This window comes from Neolamprologus multifasciatus, chromosome 11, assembly GCF_963576455.1.
Source record: "Neolamprologus multifasciatus chromosome 11, fNeoMul1.2, whole genome shotgun sequence".
NCBI classification, from domain to species: Eukaryota; Metazoa; Chordata; class Actinopteri; order Cichliformes; family Cichlidae; genus Neolamprologus; species Neolamprologus multifasciatus.
Window position 1 is genome coordinate 32992230 of NC_140449.1, and position 17760 is coordinate 33009989.

Genomic DNA, 17760 nt, shown 5'->3' on the forward strand with positions numbered 1-17760 from the left:
TCCATCACTCTTACCTTTTTTTCTTCTCTCCCCTGCTTCCTGCTATCTCTCGTCTTTATCTAATCTCCCTGTTGTTTCATCCCCTCCTACTCTCCCTAATCTGTCTGCTTCTCTGCCTCCTTCCTTCTGTCTCCATATTCTTTGCGGCCGCACTTCCTCTTTCTCCTCCTCTCTCCATCTTTTTTTGCTGCAGCTCTCCTTCACAGTTTCTCCCTCTTTCCTCCTCATCCACCCGCCCACTCTATCTCCGTCCTTTCCTCTGTGCTCCTCTTCCTCGCTCCCTCTCTCCAGGGCGACTGGCAGGAGTCTTTGGCTCTCCCACAGGCCACCTGTCTCTGTGCTCCTCGCAGCTCCATTCACTTACCGCTCCATTTTTTTAAAAAATGTTTTATGAATGGCAGCCATCAGAAAGACACGGGAGGGACGTCTCCCCGGAGAGCTGAGGTGTCGCTTCGGGGAACAAGACTCCTCTGTTGTGCCTAAAATGTGTCACTATGGAAATTTGTGTTAATGTGCGTCTGTGTGGCTTTTCACTCCTGGTGCGTTGGGTTCATTGAACTGTTTCCTACTAATCGAGTGTGCAGTCACTTCATAGGGATAGAATGGGATTAAACTCTCATTGACATGTCAGCCATTGGCTTACTTTAATTGCCAAGGATAATACCTACAAGATGTGTGGAAAGTTAAAAATAAATATCTTGCCTTTAATTACAAGCCCCTTAATTTGCTTTCCCCCTCCGACAAAATGTCATCCAGTAATCACAACCAAATGTGACTTTAAGCTTCCTCCCCTCAGCTTTTGTGTGTGATTGGTAAAAAATTCTTCCCAGTGAATTCCAAGCAAGAAAAATGGAGCAGCGTTACTTAGAAAACAAGCGAGCACGCAGCCCGAAGCAGCGGCAAATGTCACTTAGTGTTACTCTGTCTGGGATCATATGTTAGGATTAGAAGAAGAAGAAGAAGAAAATTGGTACAAATGGATGCACTACAAAAACTACAGTACAGTTGAATCAGCGCTGTAGATACTGCAGAAGGAAGGAAGTGAAGAAAACTAGAAGCAGCTGTCTTAGTAATTGTTTAACTTTGTAAATGAATTAGAATAATGATGATTAATTCCTAACTTAATCAAAAATTTCTGATAATGGCTAATCTTTGTAGTCAGATTTTCAGCAAATAATATCAAACATTTGGTGACTCCGCCTTCTCAAAAGCAGGATTTTCTTTGAGAAAAAGTAATGAACTTTTTTTAACGTCCAGACTTATGCGCTGATCTGGATGATCAATCCCTTCCCACCAATTTTCCTCACTGCTGCAGACTGCTCTTCCTCCTTTTGTCCTGTAGGGGGAGCGAGAGGGTTGACAGTGATGGCTTCCTGCCATCCTCTTCTCCACCTCCTTCTCCTCGTTGCATCTCGCATTAATTTGAGGTGACAGAGTTTCATATACCATTGCCACGCACTAGTGCTCTGTCCCCAAAGTCATGTGTTTGGGCTTCGCCCCCTCCAACTGTGTTATGCAAGAAAAAAAACACAATGTGGAAGGGGGGGGGAGCGAGAGCCTTGCTCAGCCTGAGAGTATTTGAAAGAGCTGGGAAATATCAGCACTATAAAAAGAAGATGTAGTCCTGTAGCTCAAAACACGTATGGTTGATGATTGTATCTGCTTCTTTAGTGGCCCCATTTCCTGCACTGAATTTTACATCTGACTGCATTAGAGCTTATCTGCAAAGAGGCCACAGCACCTCAGTGGCTTTAGCTTGTAGCTACTGTTGTCACAGTGCATAAAGAGTTGCTCAGAGGTGGATAGCATGTTTGCTCATGACCCCGGAGAACGCATCGAGGTGGCTGTCGCGTGGGAGTCGGAGGGATTAATTATGTAATGAACACAGGTGGGCAGTGGTTTGCAGAGAAGAAGAGAAAGGCTGATTCTTTTAGTAAGGTGGAACCCCTGAGGCGATGTTAACAAGAACGTCTTGGTATTTGAGTAACTATTACATGCCATTTAAATAAGAATTGTCACTCACTCAGAAATAAAACATTTTTCCAAAGGTCATCCTGTACATACAAGGGTTTAAGTGACTTTTATCTTAGCATTTTGATTAATTTGCCTGTCCTCTAACTAGTGTGCAGTTTATTTTGTCCTCAATTCCTTGGAGGCACCTAGAGAAAGGGGAAAACTATGTCTAATTTGTCTCCTGCCATCTTACCAGGAGAAACTGCCAAATCTCTATGACCTTAAAAGCAATTCTCTGCCATTTATCATTTTTATTAAGAAGAATTGTACTTGGCTGGGTTCTTTTCTGTGGGATGTGGAGACTTATGGGTGGCTTGAACTGTTTTTATGCTGTTACAGCCTCTACGAGCATGCAGAACAGACTATCTCAACATACATTAACATTTTAAGGATTTAGTTCACGATGTCAGCCCACATGCATCAGCTAGAGCTTCATTTAGACCTCTTCTAAAAGTCTTCCTGCTCGCCATTTTGCCTGTCTTCTTCTTCTTCTTGTCCTTAGTGGGCGACCAGCGGCGGTGGTCTGCCGCGCAACCAGTACGCTGCTGTAGGTGCCGCAGGTTCTCTTGCTTGACCAACGATTATCTTCCACGCTTTTCGATCTAAGGCGATGGTGCTTGCCTGCTGGAGGTCAAGTCGATGGGCCTTCAAATCATCCTGGATTTGTTTCATGTCTTCTTTGGTGCATTTCGATGCACCCTCCAATCGGTGGGGCGGGTCAACCAGAGTAGGCCATGGGGGTAGCGGCTTGGGTCCATTCGACAAATGTGGCCAAACCAACGGAGTCGACGGCGCTGGATTAGGTCGCCGATTGTCGGTTGGCTGCCGCAGCTGGTGAGGATGGTGTCATTCGAATGACGGTTGCGAAGGGAAACGCGGAGAATGCATCTAAGGCAACGCATTTGGAAAACTTCGAGCTTGCTCAGGTCGTGTTTGAGCATTGTCCACGTCTCTTCTGCGCCGTAAAGTAGAATAGGCAGGATCAGGGTTCGGTAAAGGCGGATCTTTGTCGCCAATGAGATGTTGTTCTTCTTCCAGACGCACCAGCGCAGGGAAGCGAATGCTGCCGCCGCCTGCCCAATTCTGGAGCGTATCTCCACTGATGATGCCACTTTCTTCTCCTCGACGAGGGACCCCAGATATTGAAATTGTTGGACTTGTTGGACTTGTTTGATCTGCACACCGTCGAGGTGGATGATCGTTGGTGAGCCGTCGGTGGTCAGGACTTTTGTCTTCTCGGTGTTAACCTTGAGGCCGTACAGTTTGGAGTGCCGGGCGATGTCATAGAGGATTTTGCCTGTATATGTATATGTTCTTATGATGCATCTTAAATTATGCTGTGCTGTTTTTAAATGTCTTTTTTCACTGTTTTCATCACGTTCTTTATGTCTTTATGGCAATTTAGGATAATTCACTATTCTATTATTCTCATGTTAATAACTGATGTCATATGAAATATTTTTTCCAGACAGCGTTCTTCATGTGTCCATCCATGGTCATCAGGCAGCAGTCTGTTTTTACCCTTCTAACTCCTTTATGTCAATACAGAGAAGCTCTCAAGTGACAAACAAAATTAGTGTGTTTACACTGTTGAATATACTGAAATCTTCCAGCCCACTGAAGTACTCATTACAATCACAGGTCACCTTGCAGTTTTCAGCCAATAGAAGCATAACTTGTCGGTATCAGTAGCGATGCTAAACGGCACAGATGTTTCCAAGCAGTGCATTTAAAACCAAGCATAACATGTGTTAAATTATAGAGTTAGATATGTGAAACTGGTGTTATGTGTGGTCAGGTGACTTTTTGGGAAGTCACAGAATACACTAGCTAACACGAGAATCACTGGCAGTGAACAGATGTCTGAACAACCTCAGTGAGCGGTGGCTTTTCTGAGTCCTCAGCCTGTCTTTAATATGGGATCAGTGATCTTCATGCTTCTCATTCATTGTCTTATATAACCAGCAGTGTTCATGTTAAGCTGCTCTTGTTTGCATAAAGGCAATGTTGCTGTTACTGTAGCTGTGCAAATGAGAGACCACCAGCATGACTTGACACCTCTAAAAAAGATTTGGGACTAGATCTAAAATGTTGGCAGATTCACTGATTGCAATGGGTTGTTGCTCAGAAGTTGCCATGTTGGTTTTACATTTGAAATGTGAGAACAGACTGATTACATGAGCTATTTAACCAATCAAATTGTCTCAAATATCAGATATTGGGAAGCAGTGTGACCCCTTGTGTCCTTAAAGTTCTTGAACTCTCCTCCTGTGGCAACGCTATCCCACCGCAGAGGAGACATGCACCATTTTCTGACTGAGAACTACAAGCTCAGATTTGGAGGTCTCATCCCAGCTGCTTCTCACGCTGCTGCTAATCACTCAAGTGCACGCAGGATGTAACCGCACGATGAAGCCAGCAGTCCTATATTATCTCTCATATGCAAAGATGAGACACCAACACCCTCTGTCCCTTGGCTGTGCCCAGAAATTCTTTCCATTAAATCTATGAACAGAATTGGTGACGAAGGGCAGTCTTGGCAGAGTCCAACACCTACTGGAAATGAGTTTGACTTACTGCCAAAATGCGAGCCAGGCTCTTGTTGTTGATGTAGAGAGAGACTCTTTTCTGTCAATCAATAGCATCACTTTTTATTTTTATCATAGCGCACAACTCTTTTATTTTAATGGCTATGCCTCTTTTTGGAAAGTGCTTGAGGTCAGAAGGAGGTGGAACATCTGTCTATGAAAGGACAAAACTGATGCTCTGAAGGACACATGCCTTTGGACAAGTTGACTCCTATCGTGCTGTACAGAAAGCATGTGTGTGTGTTCCAGCTAAGTGTGTGTATGATTTTGTGCTTGAGCCAGCATCAGACAGCCAGCAGTGTTTGATTACTGTCCTGTTAAGAAATAATGGATTGCTAGGTTTTCAAACATCACAGTGCACACTATTTCTTGCAGATATACAGACTCATTGAGTTTTCTTTCTTTCTCTTGCAAACAGACTCCCTCTTTCCCTTTCTTAACCCACACTTTCCCATACACATCATGCCACCGTATTCCCTTGCTCCTCACAGCTGTGCCTGAAGAAGCAATGATGGCGTATGGGCTATCCAGCCTGCAGCATCGCTCAACCCAACCTGCCAAGCTGAACAAAAACCCACTCTTCCCTTCACATGAATGGCTCTACCTTCACTCTTCTGCCACCCTCCTTTCCTTTCTCTTCAGACGTCACAATCCCTAAATCCAAATTCCTACTATGCCAGGACTGGCAGTTCCCTCATATGATGTGACACAGTTGTTGTTCTTAATCATTTCTAATCATCTGACTGTAATTAGAAATGGATCGATTTCAATCTTGTGCATTACCAAAGTTATCATGGATGCGTAAATCCACCACGCAAACACTTCATTTCAGATTGAATGATATTGATTGCGACACTGCTGGTGTCAACAGTCTCCAAGCATGATCCAGAACCTGGAATCAAATGTCTAACTTGTCTTTAACCAAGTGTTGTGATCAAGTGTTGCACTTGGAAGGTATTAATTTACTCATCTATACTTTAATTAGAGAATCGGGGATTGTTGGATTGTTGAAGTCTTCACTCTTTCACATTTTATAAATAAATGCCAAATATTACTTCGTTGTACACTAAGACATTCTGCTGTCACATTCTGTTAGTTACTGTTAACACAGCATGTGGACGCAGTGACAGCCACACCATCGGTTCAGCTACTAAATGTAATAATGTTGGAACTTTGGGGAATAGTGGAACTCACTGGATGCATGATTAGAATCAACGCCGAAATACTGAAAACTTATTTTTTCTTTGCTAAGATTATGGTCCAGCTGGTCTTTTTACCCAGTAAATATTTGTTCCCTAAACAAGATATCTCCCCAAATACTGGCCACATGGTATGGACATTTATGGATCCAACAGAATGATTCGTGTGTTAGTTTAGGTCAATATTGTAACTTTGCCCAGTATCTTTACTCCTTGCAAGAATTTTGAATTTATGTTTTTGAAGTCTGTTTAAGACTCTGCGTCTTGGTTTAATTATAGTTTCAAAATGTTCCATATTCTTTGTGAATATCAGCTAGACCTTCTTCCACCTTTCTAACGATGAGGACCTACTGTACCTTTTTTAAATGTTATCCATTTAGAAATTATAATAACAGAAACTGTTTTTCCTCTTTATTTTTTTCCAATGTGTGTCCTAAAGTGAGATTCTACTCAAGACCATGTTCACTTAATATCCAGATCTTATACCAAGCAAACCAGCCAACACACTAGTGATATATACAGAGTCTCACTGTGTATCTCGTGCACTAAAATAGGAGAGTGAAGACTGTCATGAACTGTGACAGTGCCAAGGTCTGTACAGATGGACTATACTCAGTGTTGGGGAGTAACGGAATACATGTACCGCCGTTACGTATTTAAAATACAAAATATGAGTAACTGTATTCCGTTACAGTTACCGTTTAAAAAGGTGGTATTTAGAATACAGTTACTTTGTTGAAATAAATGGATTACACGGCGGTACTTCCCTGTTTCATATTGTGGCGGGTCAGGACTGTTTGGGTTTTGTTTGACATCTACGTTCTGTTGTTCCAGGTGGCAGCGTTACGGTTGCCATGGTTACAGGGTGACGCTCTCTCTCTCTCTCTGCGTGTTTCCTGGGTGAGAGAGCGCTTTTTGTTGTTGTTGTGCTAAGCTAATAGGCAGAATGCTACAGGTATAGCTCTAAAGAATGTAGCATCATAGGCAGTGTAGTCCGTGCTGCAGGGAGAATGGACTGCCATACCCGTTATGTGTCTGTGAGCGAGGGAGGGAGAAAAAGGAAAAGTACGAGCTGTCATCGAGCAGAAACGGGAGCTGGAAGCATGTAAATATAATAATAACCACTGCAGCCAAGAAGAGAGCCTGACGAGCCCAGTTGTAAGTAAGCTATTAAGACTCGACTGTACACCGTGTTCGTGTTTTTCTCCAAAACAATAAGTTCAGTTGGAGCAGCCTTTCAACGCCTCGCTCTGTCTCTCGCTAGCAAAGTTGACCCAGACAACAAAGTAAAGCTAGTTTTCGGCTACGAGCCGACACAGAACCCACCGTATTAGCCAGAGGTCCCTTTACTACGGTTCGGAGCCGCAGACCTTCAGTAACAGTAATAAATCACAGCAATAGTACATTCATGTAGTTGTAAACAGCATGATAATATATTAAGTAACTAAAGTATTCAGAATACGTTACTCTCATTGAGTAATGTAACGGAATACGTAACAGAATACATTTTGGGACATGTATTCTTTATTCTGTAATGGAATACATTTTAAAAGTAACCTTCCCAACACTGCCTATACTTTACATGTGGATGTATAAACATGCATAGAAATGTTCATCCACTGATGCTAGTCATTTCACAACCAGAGAAGTTGTGAACGTCATGTTGAAAAATCAAACAGGTCTGTGTTTTTTAGCCGTACAGAAAAAAAACACTAACTCTGGGTAAGAATGACATCTTGGGTCAGTTGCGTGAGAGATTATTATTATTTTTTTACTACTTCTTCACTTTGAATTGATTCTGCATGACTTCATGCCACTGGACTGGAATTGACCGGAGGCACTTGCCACCCTCAAGCATAAGAAAAATAAAAAATGAATGTGTAGATTGGCATTAAATTTGCTTTTACAAGTGCTCTGAATGAACCCGTGCTGTAGATACATTTTGATTTAGATGTCCTCGTGATTTTTTTTTTCTGCAGCACCACTTTTACTTGCATGCTGTAGTTATCTCTGCGAATAAGAAAAAGCTGTTATTAGAGCTCAGAGTGCTTGCTGGATCATAGAACAGCATCTGATGGCCTCTCTCAAAACACTTTTTAGAGGAGCTGCTTCCCACAATTTTTGTATCTTTGTGATACAGATACTGTAATTTAACAACCAGGCAGCAACTGTCCAGGTGTTTTGTGATGACACTTTCCAAAATTGAACTCTCTCAAGCTGTTGTTTTTCTTTTTCTCAACCACTTCCAGCGCTCTTTCTCGGCACCACCGAGTGAAACGCCTAAATTCCTTCGAGAAAATATTTTCCAATATTTTTTGTGAGTGTCGGTGTCCTAGTCATTTTGCACCCCCTCTCTGTCATAGCTGACTTCTTGCTCTGCCTTTGAGTGTGGCCACTGGGAAGGAGTTAAAGCCTTGTCAATATCCTTGTTTTGTTCTGCTTGCAGAGTTCTAATGGACACTGTAGCTTCTAGTTTCCACCGTAAAACTCTGTATTTACATTACCACTGGCCCTTTGGGGTGTGAATGAAATAATTTATTTAAATATTTGTGTTCGACACAAGTCCACCATCTAAAATGGTCAGAGTGCAAGCTGAATGCTGCCTCTCCATGGATGCTGAGGGCAAGCCGCCTGCCAGCTTCGTTTGCCAACTCGTGGCAACCCCAGAGACGGTGTTATGTCACATCTCCAGCTGTTGACCTCGCAACATCTGACCAATTGCATCCTGCCACACACAGAGAAAAAATTGCCTCCAGGTTTTTTCCCCATGCTGGAAGCTGTGGTGGGATGCCTATTGGTGGGGTAGAAAGTTGTTTTGGAGCCTTTCCATGAGTCAAGCTGTCAGTGATGAATTGCACAGGGCAGGGCAGCAGTAGGGGAGAAAATGAGTGGGCTTGTTCTTGTTCAAGTAGATGTGACTGGGGAAAATTACCATATTTAGCTTGTTGTAACTGGCATTTAGACGGCTAGTCAGGAATTTAGCTTTTTATGACTCGTGGATTTAAGTTGATTTTAGTTATTTGCGTGTAACTCACACCCTTATTAAGAATCTACTGTGTACGAAGGAGGATTTGAAAGTGTTAATCTGTATGCACGAGCAAACCTATGCTTACATGTATTTTGTAGGCTTCTTAGAACTCGTACTGTAGATAAAAGTGAGCACAGCCCAGTTGTCTCCTGTGGAATCCATGGCAACAGCAGAAAATCTGGACAGAGAGAAGCATCACTTTAACCCTGCTGAAAAGCACAGCGATCCCTTCAATAACCGCAAAACCATTCAGTGAGATTACCTGCTGTATGAGTTTGCTACTCCTCCACACACCCCTCCCAATTCCTCTTTCGTGGACTCGTTGCTGGTGCAGAGCTCAATCAGGCAATATGAAACCACTTCGCTTATTACATGCATTTAGAAACACTGTGAGGCACGGCGGTCCCAATAAGGCTTCAGAAACCGTGGCTTTATCTGCATTCGCGATCATATGGAGCTGGCTGAATGTGGGGTTAATTCAGGTTTGCTAGTCCTTATTGGCACTAAAGCATATTCAATTAGTGGAACAGAGTGCTCAGCCACTCTGCTGCTGCTTCCTGCATTAATCTGGCAGCGAGAATTAAAAGAGTGTAAGAAAAAAAGTGTATGCACTGACAAGACCTGGATTTAAATTGAAGGTGAATGCACTAAAAGGCTTCGATTTAGAATGAAAAAGGCTGTCTTATTAGTTTTCTTGAGGATCTAATAATGTTACCATGGTATGAGGGAACTAGTAACATGTAGCATGTAAATGAGCACAGCCATTTGTAGCAGCTGTTAAGCAGTGGAGGGCTGGATGGATGGACAGATGGATGGATTTACCCAAATAGATTTTTTTGAGTAAACCTTTGTCTCAGTAGATTTTGTAGAAATGTGTACTACATTAAAAGACATAGTAGTCTGTAGTAGTCTATAAGGTGTGACAAAACAACACAGGAGATAAAGCATGCAGATGCACAGACTCCAAGGAAGGCTAAAAGCTGAGAAATGGGAAACTCGCCCAATAAAAATGGAACTTGGTGAATTATAGTACATGCGCTGTGCATTCTCACTCTGGACTCATAAAGAATGGATGCTGCTTAATATATTTTTCATTAAGGAGGTTGTACTGTAATTTCATCGTAACCAGCAATATGTTCATTCCAAGACAACATTACAACGTAGCTTTGTGCTCTTTGGCTGCACAAGTTGCAAAGTAGAGAGTAATTGCTAAGGCTGCTGATTTACGATGCTTGTACCCGATTAAGTTGGATAAAGAGACTCATAAGCAGAATCCCGATGCTGTGATGTGTCTTCAGCTTGGCTGCTTTAACTAGATTATTGCAGCAGAGATTTGCATTTATGTATACGAGTGTGTGTGTGTGTGTGTGTGTGTGTGTGTGTGTGTGTGTGTGTGTTTATTTGTACAATGTGATATAGCTGTGCAGTGGTAGTGAAGGATGGCAGTAGCTTGATGTGGAGTTGTGTTTGCATTAAATTATTATGTGTCACTTTGGACACACATGAGAACACACTCTACCAATTAGCTGTCTTTACTTTCCTAAACTCGGGCAAAAATGCGCACGCTCGCTCCGGAATTCTTTTATCTTCACAGAGCATCTTTGGAATGAGCGCCTCTCTGCTTTCTTGAGGGACATATGGCTCAGTGTGACCTGCCAGCGTCCTTCACTATTGCTGGCTTTACCCCAAAGCCCCCCCAGGCTGCACTATCCTGCACTGCTCTCTGCAGTTAGTACCACCTTCTGACTGTCTGTGTTCTAACCAGCTCTTTTATGCAGACACTATTCCCAATAGAACACTCTAAAAGGCACACACACATATATTATATTAACACAAGCAAGGCTACTGCTCTCATTTCTGCACACACCTTTTTATGTTTATGTCAGCATGCATAAAGGACAATGGCTGATGCTCATACCTGCTGTTCATACAGCATCTATTCATATTTGAAATAATCACTACAATTCAGCGTTTCTTCAAACTGTAGAAACAGAATTTATGTAACACCTGTGTGCAGAAGAAGAAAAATGTTATAGTCTCACATTTCAACAGCTATATACAGCTATATACAACAGCTTGGCAGTAATTTGGCCTCTGCAGTTTGTTTTGCTTGAACTGGTACTGTCAGACATTTTATTATATGTCAGTTATTTCAGTTATGCACACACGGCAAGGAAGGACTCCAGTAGAGCTCGGTGATGCAGTAATAATGTTTATTTGTACATAACAAGACTGGTGTTGCAGTACTAGTGCTTTACAAAAGCATATAAATAAAATTCAGTTATATATGCAGATGAAATATATTTATGAATTTAGAAGCCCTGGATTAACCCAACAACTGTTTTTGGACTATCCGGTCGTTAAGTCTGACGTCACTAGCCGTGTCTGGGCCTAAACTCCGCTGCAGCTCCATATATCAAACGATCACTATGGCATTACTGAGAGTTGAAAAACTGTCTTAAGTCTTTCATCTTTAATAAAAATGATCAGCGTTCTGCTCTACCAGGTGTAACAATTGAGTTTAACATCCAGGCATCCATGAAAACGGAATTTATGACATTTAACGGAGTTAGAAGTTAGCAGGAAGTTAGCTCGCTAGCTTCTAGCTAAATACAATATAGCATGTCCTGACTGCGGGGTTTTGGAAACAAATGAAAACATACAGCTCTGTTATCACTTCCAACATAAATGAAGACAGAAAACTAAACAGCAGTGACGTTTGTAGGGTTACTGAAGTTGGGTTAGCTGCTATATAATGATGTGCTACGTGACCGCTAGCAACACAGCTATGTTAGCATAATATAAACAAGCTAACTTTTTTTCCACTCGATAAAAGTTCATGTGAGTGTTCTCGGTGGTCAGGAACAAATGTAATCGCATGGCAGGATGCTGTAAAAGGACCAAACTTCAGCCAGGAGAACAACTGAGATAATCCATCCACAATACGAGGTTAGTCATTCATATACTGCTGCATGGGCTGGGCTGTAGTTACATCCTAAGGTTTTAAAAACTGAGCTTAAATAAATGATTAGCTGTAATAAAAGCCGAGAAAGGTCAACAGTGATCACTGACTGTTTTAGGAGCTTTTTGAGATTAAATAGAAGAAAATACAAAACATTAAACATGTTAACAACACAAAAGCCATATTAAACGCAGACTACTTTAGGCCCGGAGGTAGGATTAGTCATGTCATCACTTAACGACCGGATAGGAAAAAGCTGGAGTGCAATACAAATACAAATATACATAAGAATAAATAACAATGAATTTAAAAAAATATATAACATAGATTCAGAAGTTCAGTATACAAAAATGAGCTAAAACACACAAAAAAATAATTTTAAAAAAGCACTAGAAGACTTTAAAGCTAGAAAAAAAAATGTTTTATTAAATAAGAAAACTTTACAAGAAGTCCCTTTGAAATATTCTTTTTAAAACTAATGAAGCAACTCAAACAGTAAATAGTTGAGTAACAAAGGTGACAAATATATCTTAAGGCAGAATATGTAGTTGAATTGTGTTGGGTTAGAGTGCCTAAGTTGACCAAAAACGTATTAAATTTACAGGCATTTGAATGCCTTTTTGTTTAATATTAACTAAACTCTGAGCTCTGCCTTTTACCTCCTTCAGCGTGCTGACACTTTTTTGTTTTCTGCAGTCGGGTAATGGTCAGGCAGAGAAAGGGGGTTAATTTTGTTGAAATATCTGCCTGATTGTGCTGAAGCCTGGCTTTTTAAGAGAAAACATGAGGTGTTTGGTGTCATAAAGCAATGCTACAAACATCAATCCCATCAACCAAATGGGACTAAAATGCAGCAATCACATAGTTTAGTAAGAACTCCAGCCTAAATCTAATGCAGCTTAATACAGCAGTCCAGCTTTCACATACTGGTGCATCACAGTGTGTTATTTTGAGTCAAGTCTTATCATAGATTTCTGTTGGCATTTCTTTGTGTTTCCTTGGTGTTCTGGGGCTCATTGCCAACAATGTACTAGCTTTGGTGTTCAGCCAAGATTTATAGGTCGGTGCTGTACAGTATACGCTGTATTTTCTGGGTGGAACTGTGATGTTTCCAAAGGACCAGGGTTTCTGATTAGTGCAGCACATTCTCCCATTTATTTTCCCTCAAGTCTCACTTTTATGAATTCAGGGACTGTGGGTCCAAATGTGGCAGCAGTGTGAAATGTGGTCTGTTTTATTTTTTACTTGTCTTTTTGCTTTGGGTTTTCAGTCACAAAGTGAACTGCTGTGGAAGATGTACAGTGATTCCTTTTTTTTAAATAATATATTCTTTCTTTTACTTTTGTTGGGTGATGTGCAAAGACTTTAAAGAAGATCCAAATGTTGGCCTGTGGGCTACATCTTAACCAACATTAACTGTGCTCATATTATCCTCATTTACAGGCTCATAAATCTATTTCGGGATTCTATTAGAATAGTTTACTTGCTTTAATGTTCAAAACCACATTATTTTTTTTTAAAAAAAGGACTTTTTTTCATCCCCTCTCTCAATTGATCCATTTCACCTGCTGTCACTCTTCATTTTGCGTTTGTTGGTCAGCTGATGAAACACAAGAAAACTAAAAAATATGTAAATAAGAGCACCGTAACTGGGAATTCTTCTTTATTAAAAATAAATATAAGACCGGGAGAAAGAGCAAAAAGGGACCATGGTAATATTAACCACATTAGCCATGCTTTGTGCTAATATTAAATATGAAGGCTTAAAATAAAAGTAATTTGCTGAGCCTTCAGTTCCTCATATTACAGGAGTCCATAAAAGATTTTGTGCTGTGATATTTGCTGTGCTTTGCTCATAGCTGAGACTTTTATGGATCAGTTAGCCAGGGCTGATTTTTTTCAAGAAACCGGCCCCATAGACAATTAAAAATAGCCTCCTAACCCATCTAATATCCAGATTTGGGTGTCAAATAGCCTCTAGTTTATATATTAGTATGATATATAATAATTTTTGGGTAGAACTTGGACTTTGTTTTGACATGTACAAGAATATGTATATATAACCAGCTAAGGAATAGAGAAAACATATAAAACATAATAAAGGCACTTTGGGCTAATGTGGTCTGTTTGATTGATTTCAGTAGAGGTTTATGAGTTCGTTAATGATTTTGAAAACAGTCCCATTATAGAACTATTTTCTGTTTTGTCTAGAAAGCAATTTTTGCTCCAGTCTATTCCCAGAAGCACTTATAATTTCACAGAAATCTAAAATTATTAGTGCAACTGTACTGCAGTTGTTTGTCAAAATACGTGTGAGCATCGGCTCCTCATAGGCGTCAAAGAGAAAGAGTTTGTAGCTGTTCTGTACAGAACTTTAGGTCGCCGTTTTTGCTGGAGTGTGAGTTTGTGTACTGACCTTGTGCTCTCCCTGTGCAGGTACACCCTTTGCTGATGCGCGAGAGGCGCTCAGAGTCTCACAGGAACAAGCTGCTGCGGCGGACAGTCAGCGTTCCTGTTGAGGGAAGGCACCATCCCGAGATGGGTGAGCAGACAAATTTCATTTTTTCTCCGATTTTTTTTCTCTGATTCTGATTGAGGCTCTAATCAAGATCCAATCAACAGTTATTTTGCGTTTTGTCTTACTTTTAGCTGTTTATTTTCGACAGTTTTAGTGATGTGGTGCAAAAGGCTCATTCTATGAAAAGAAATTCACAAACATATTTTACAAAAACATCAACTTTGAGCAAGAGAACCCGTCTGAGTTTGACAAATGCAAGTGGTGTTTTCTCTGTGCCAATCAAAGAGTTGCAACAAAAAAGGAATTTCTTACTAAATAGAATCTTGAGGTGATATCTACTTGTTTTAACTCACGCTGCTGAAGGCATTTTTCACAGACAGTACTGCAGATTTTGTCTACCATCATTTCCAATGAGAACATTTTTGGCAAGGCAAAAAATGTTTTAGTTTTTTTGTTTTTGTTTTTTTTGAAGTTTCATTATTTTTCTGGCCATCCGCTAATGTTTTAACACAGACTTGGAAAAATGTGAAACTATCCATTAGTGACACACTTCTGAGCAGGTGCTCTCTGTGGACCATTTTTGGTTGATGCCCCAGTTGCTTCTCGCGGTAATTCAACATCCTTTTTTTGGTCGCCCATTATGATTTTCAAAAACATTATCACCTGTGTTACTTTAGTTTGTGTTTCTTATAATAACAGGATGGTTGCATAGCAACGGAAATGATGTAAAGCTTTTGGTATCCTTTGAGCCATTACTCGCGCTGTTACTAGCAACGCTCGCAGCAGCACTCTGCATCTGAGCAGAGATAAAAGCGTCACATCTGATCAGAGCTGAAGGCAGCTGCTTCCTTTAAGATTTTCACTCGTTCTTTTGTCAGTTTGACTGATTTTTATCAGTCGACTCACTTTGAAATGAAAGACATGCATTGATTACTTGATTAACGCACATATCTTTTGAGTTTGTCTGTCTCTGCCATTGATAAAAAATTTTATTTTCTTTGTTTATGCTTTTAAACTCTTCCGACTCTTTTTTCACTTGTCCTCTTGGCTTTTTTATTGCCGTAGCGTCCTCTTAAATTCTCAATGGATCCCGTGAAACTGACCCTCTGATAGCAGCCTTCCTTTGTTTATTTTGCCTGACTCAGTCTCTCTGGGCCCTCTACAAATGTCCCGCACAGTTTCTCCCTTTTCCTTCACCCGACACCTCTTCCTCGCACTCAGCTATTTTAAGGGTCTCCCTTGCGACGTCCTCTATCATTGATTCTGCCATTGCTTCTGCTTCTTTGCTGCCCAACAGTGCTGATTCAACTGGATAAATACTTTTCTCAGTTTTCATATGAGTGGCTCTCTGACCTTAAAGCGATCAAGCACTGACACATCACTTGACGTGGTCCTGCTCTATTTTGACACATGCTGACATGGCAGTGTCACTTCATATTGCCTATGTGTAAGCGTATTGTAAATATGCATTCACATATGTTAGTTTGCTGTGGCACAGGCCATAGTGCACTGACACCATTATGAACTGACGGTAGTGCCAGAACAGATTAATGGACTCCAGGAAATTTGTAATTATCAGATACACAAAAAAGCTAATGGAGGCTGTCATGAGGCCACAGTTAGAGGCATACTCTACAGGAAGCTACATGACCTACTTTATGAATTCTCTGACTTAAAACAATGAGGTGATTAGGGTTTCACAGTGAATTAAGTCATCATATACTAATGTGCCAATTATTTATTCTGAAGTTGTTTCGATCTCACATTTAAGTTGGAATCTGACTTGAGCAGTGAGCTGCACTAATGCTGTTCCTTGGCCAACAGATTACACTGTTTGCAGAAAACTATTTATCATTTTGAGTCAGATTTTTGTTTGATTTTATTATTGCAACTTATATAAATAGTATGTCCAACCCAAATGTGCTTATAGACACTGTTATAGATTGACAACGCCGCCATAAATTATGAAAAATGATAAATAACTGATGTACTTCCCAAGGTTTAGAAACAAAAGCTTACATTTCATTATGCAGTTTTCAGTGGTTACATGTATTTTCTTCAAAAAGGAACAAAGCACATTCGTTTACATGAGCACTTGGGTTTGACGTGGAAATGCACCAGTCGGCCATACAGGTAATTTTCATCTGCAGCCCCCCCATGTGCAGAATTTAATTTACTTTAATTTAATTTAATTTAATTTAATTTAATTTGATTTCATTTCATTTCATTTCATTTCATTTCATTTCATTTCATTTCATTTTATTTTATTTTATTGACAGCTCATTCAGGGCCCTATAGCCAAAAGATTATTTCCCTCCAAAGTGATGCATATTTGGGGTTCTTGTTGTCTGACCTCCTTGCTGTTTCGCACACACACACACACACATACATACATGTATGAAGACGTAAAAAGACAGCAGCACAGGAAGCAGCATGGATAACATCAGATATGACACAGATTAAGTCAGGCACAGAATGTTAGGGAGCTGTGGTCCGGGTGGGTTGCAAAGCAACTTGTAGGCAGACTAAGGAAGCTTAAATAACAATTTGTGATTTGCCAATTACATGCAAGTTGTAAAGGGTACCACATGATTCCTCAACTGATGTGGGCTGAAATTGTTGCGTCATGACAGTGTCTGGGATTTATTTAGTGACCGCCCTGAAATGTACTCTGGCTGTTAACTCATCATAATAAGGTCAGTACAGAATAACAAATGTTTCAGCTTCTCCCAATTCACACAGTTCTTAGAACCTTTATTAGCTGAAGCATCCCTGATAATCATCATTCTTTCTGAGAAACTGGATGTATCAGGGTCAGACTGTTGAGACTGTCAAAACATGTAAGGCATTGATCGATATTTTGGGAAGTAGGTTAATTACTAAGAATAATTAGATTGATAAAGCTCTGATGCTAAATATAGATCAATCTATAGCAGCTGTTGAAATGGTTGAAATGTCTCACCTGATTCAGACTGGTAAACAGACTGGTATTGATCTACCAAACTCTTAACAAAGTCAAACTATGACTGAGGTGGGCCAAATCATTTGCTACATGTATTGATGTCATCCCTGCCATGTTTCCCTATTTAGAAGCACAAGGACACATAACAGTGTAAAAAAAAAAAAAAAAAAAATATATATATATATATATATATATATATATATTGATAAAAGTATTCACTTGGATGGAAAATTATTAAAATGGCGAGGTTATTATCAGCATTTTGCTGCCATATCTTTCTGTCTTATAAAAGGAAACTTTAGTGTGCATTTAGTATATTCATTGAACATATTTCTGAATGTTTTAGGACCTTCAAAATGATGAATAATTGTGCCTTTTCACATATTTGAAAGGCACGATGTCGTCATCTTCAGTGGATCCAAAACAAGACGGAGAGTTCAGAAATATTTTTATGTCGGGTGTAAAGTTTAAACTGCAGATACTGAAGCTG

At 40.3% G+C, this 17760-nt stretch overlaps 1 protein-coding gene across 12 annotated transcripts in view; it reads left to right on the top strand.

Annotated features, from left to right (window-relative positions):
* Positions 1-17760, top strand: part of syngap1b (synaptic Ras GTPase activating protein 1b) — a 215110-nt gene that overhangs the window by 64905 nt on the left and 132445 nt on the right. For all 12 annotated transcript variants that reach the window (XM_085178260.1, XM_085178259.1, XM_085178265.1 and 9 more), the window contains one exon: positions 14227-14332. In XM_085178260.1, the coding sequence (XP_085034386.1) occupies positions 14227-14332 (106 nt within the window). The remainder of the gene's footprint in view (positions 1-14226; positions 14333-17760) is intronic.